Source organism: Chrysochloris asiatica, unplaced genomic scaffold (genome assembly GCF_000296735.1).
Source record: "Chrysochloris asiatica unplaced genomic scaffold, ChrAsi1.0 scaffold00638, whole genome shotgun sequence".
NCBI classification, from domain to species: domain Eukaryota; kingdom Metazoa; phylum Chordata; class Mammalia; order Afrosoricida; family Chrysochloridae; genus Chrysochloris; species Chrysochloris asiatica.
Genome location: NW_006409156.1, coordinates 153,769 through 156,941, shown reverse-complemented (window position 1 = coordinate 156,941; position 3,173 = coordinate 153,769). Strand labels below are relative to the sequence as shown.

At 48.3% G+C, this 3,173-nt stretch overlaps 1 protein-coding gene across 1 annotated transcript in view; it reads right to left on the bottom strand.

Moving 5' to 3' along the window:
* The window catches only part of BRCA2 (breast cancer 2, early onset), an 82,747-nt gene that overhangs the window by 33,629 nt on the left and 45,945 nt on the right, over positions 1 to 3,173 (bottom strand). The window contains 2 exon segments of the mRNA XM_006877849.1: positions 375 to 729; positions 1,097 to 1,267. Coding sequence (XP_006877911.1) covers positions 375 to 729; positions 1,097 to 1,267 — 526 coding nt within the window.

The following is a 3,173-nucleotide window of genomic DNA, read 5'->3' as shown; positions in this document are numbered from 1 at the left end:
CACCTGACACAGGCCGACACCAGTGCACATGCCCCACCTGACATAGGACGACACCAGTACACACGCCCCACCTGACACAGGACAACACCAGCACACAAACCCCACCTGACACAGGCTGTTGCTAAGCAGCTCCTGAGCACCCCAAACAAAACATCTTGTTGTCACTGAGCTGATCTGGACTTGTGGTGATCTTGTAGGACAGAGGAGAACTGCCCAGTAAGATTTCGGAGCCGCTGGTAGATTTGAACCATCAACCTTTCAGCTAATATTTTCCAGCCAGGCAGCATCCTTAGCACATGCATCAGTGAGCACAACCCTCTAGAATGGAAATGAATTAGACAGGCTCTGGTCAGGAGTCCAGTCACGTGGTTTACCTTTAGCACGAGAGATTCTGGGGCTTCGAGGGGCGTGCAAGCATCCTGCGTGCCCACCAGCTCAGCACCCTGTGTGATGATCTTCTGACCCACTGTCAGCCGGCCCGTCTTCAGGAGCGCTGAGAGCGGCGGGTCAAGCTGGGCTCTGACAGCATACCAGCCATCAGTGAGCTCCAGCAGGGCCCCGTCTCTGCCGTGCAGGGTTTTAGCTTGACTGCCGGCAGGCTCAGGAGTACTTGTGCTTGGGGTGATGATTCCAGACACACAGAGAACAAGTGTCCTGGCTGCGCTCTCATCCCTCTCTGTGATCTTCTTCAGAGCTGACCTCCTGCTCCCATCAACCTCCACATCGTACCTAAAGGTCCAAAGGAAAACACGTCTTTTAGGAACCAGGAATCAGGCCTCCGCTGTCTCATGTCTGTGAATATGTTTGAAAACAAAAATGAAATTCCTTTATTGTAGAAAAACCAAGACAGACTAAAATCTGATATTTGGTAGCTAACAATATATTGTTTCCTCTTATCAAGAAATGAATTAAATATCAAAAACAAGAAAAATGCCAGAGTGGTTTATTCACAAGCTGTGAGCAGAGGAGGAAATGAGTGATTCCTGTGTGTCTCCAGTGTGCACCCACGTATGTGCTATCTAAGTAGGCGCTGGGAGTGGGGGATGAGACCCTGTTCTCTCTAGCACAAGAGCGAGGTGGGAGCAGCCAGACTTGCCGGTATTTCAGCTGAAGAAGCGCCACTTCTGGGCTCAGGCATCTACTAGCAAACTCCTTAGGGAAAGAAAATTCCATCGCTGCCAACTTCCAGATGATCCATCGGTAGTGATTATAGACCCAGTCTCTGGAGATGAGTTTTGGGTCCACACCGGGGGTGTCGCACAGAGCCCTGGACAAATGAAGGCACAAGAATAGGAGAGAAATGTCACCCCCAGTGAACAGTCTCTACACAAGCCCCACAGTGCACACAAGTGCTCAGCCCTCAGTTCTGGGAGTTAGCACAGGATAGAACGATGTCAGAGAGTGACCCACCAGTAACAATTCTGTTAAACATAGTCACCAACACAAGGATCTCAACTCCTAAACATTATTATGTTCCTGGAAATGGAACCTCATCACTTAAAATCACCCGCCTTAGGTATCGTGTATCCCGTTTAGGAACCACACCTGACAGTGCCTTTCCCTAGTACTGGTCGCTCCTTAAATCACTGACTCCGGCCCACACTAGGAAACACAAGAAAAACCACTGACTCTTGCCCTCCCCGGCACACACTAGGATACATGACTCATTGAAGTAGGGATTTTGTTTGCTTCGTGTTCATAGGACTCAAAGCGGTCCCTGTATGGTACACATGGTTAATACTCTCAGCTGCAAACCAGAAGATTAGCAGTGCAGTCCACCCAGAGAGGCTCTGGAAGAAAGGCCTAGCAACCTCCTTGTGTAGAATCAGCCCTTGGCAATGCCAGGAAGCTGTATGGGACAGAACACAGAGCGGGCCAAGTAGGGGAAACATGCAGCCAGAACCACTTCACAGAACTAAATCCTGGGCTTCAGTGCTAGGACCGTGGTCTTGGGGACACCACGGTCACCGGCATAGCACAGTCCACATAGACAACGTTCTGCATTCTGCTCAGGATAGCAAGCAGTCTTACAAGCTTACAAGTGGCCATGTAAGATACAACTATGAGTCTCTTCCCATCTGGAGCAAAGGAGAGTGAAAAAAACCAAAGACTCAAGGAAGCAAATTGTCCAAAGGACTAATGGAGCACGTGAACTCCGACCTCTGCTAACCTGAGAGCAGGAGAACTAGACAGTGCCCACTGAACTACCCTGCCGACTGCTCTGAACAGGACCACAATGTATGGTCCTGGACACATTAACAGAAAATGCAGAACAAATTAAAAATCTTACAAAGACCAGACGCTGTGATCTTCTTCAGAGACAGGTGAAGTGCCTGAGACTATGGCCTTAGACCCCTCAAGTCCCTGGAGACCCCCTTAAAGCCAAAGAGTAACAGCGGTGAGGAACACACTCCTCAGAACACCCAGGTACAGGAGGTCCGAGGGCAGCAGTACAGACCCTGAGTGGAGCTCAGCGGGCAGGGAGAGGCCCAGGGGACACAGGGAGAAAGTGGGAGGGGGCTGTCACATTGCGGGGAGAGCAACCAATGTCACCAAATGAGCCACACGTAAGTTGTTGAGTGGAAAAGGAATTTGCTCTGTAAACTTTCACCCAAACTATAAAAAAATTATAAATCAATAAATCTAAAGAAATTTAAGCATTATAAAGAGGCAAAACCCTAGGGAGCCAAGCTGTACTCAGAACCACAGGAGAGCGCCCTATGTGGGGCTGATGTTACAGCAGCTGCCTGCTGTTTCTGAATAGTACCTGCTTCATAGAAGGTGCTTAATAAATCATTGTTCAATGATCGAAACCACAACTAACGCAAATTTATTAGCCTCAAACGTCATGAGTCCTGCCCGTTTGACCACACTTCTAAGTTATGAGTCTATTTAAGCACAACTAAATGATCCAACTCTTAAATTGTACTTTTTTCTACTAAAGTCGATGGTAGTTATTTGTTGTATGAAACACGTGCAAGGTATAAATAACTTACCTGCTTTGTTTTTGTTGTTAGGTGCCATAAAGTTGGTACCAACTCATAGCGACCCTATGCACAGCAGAACGAAACACTGCTCGATCCTGGGCCAACTTCATTACTGTTGCCACGCTTGAGTCCATCGATACTGCCACTTGGCTAATCCATCTCGTTGAGGGTCTTCCTCTTTTTCTC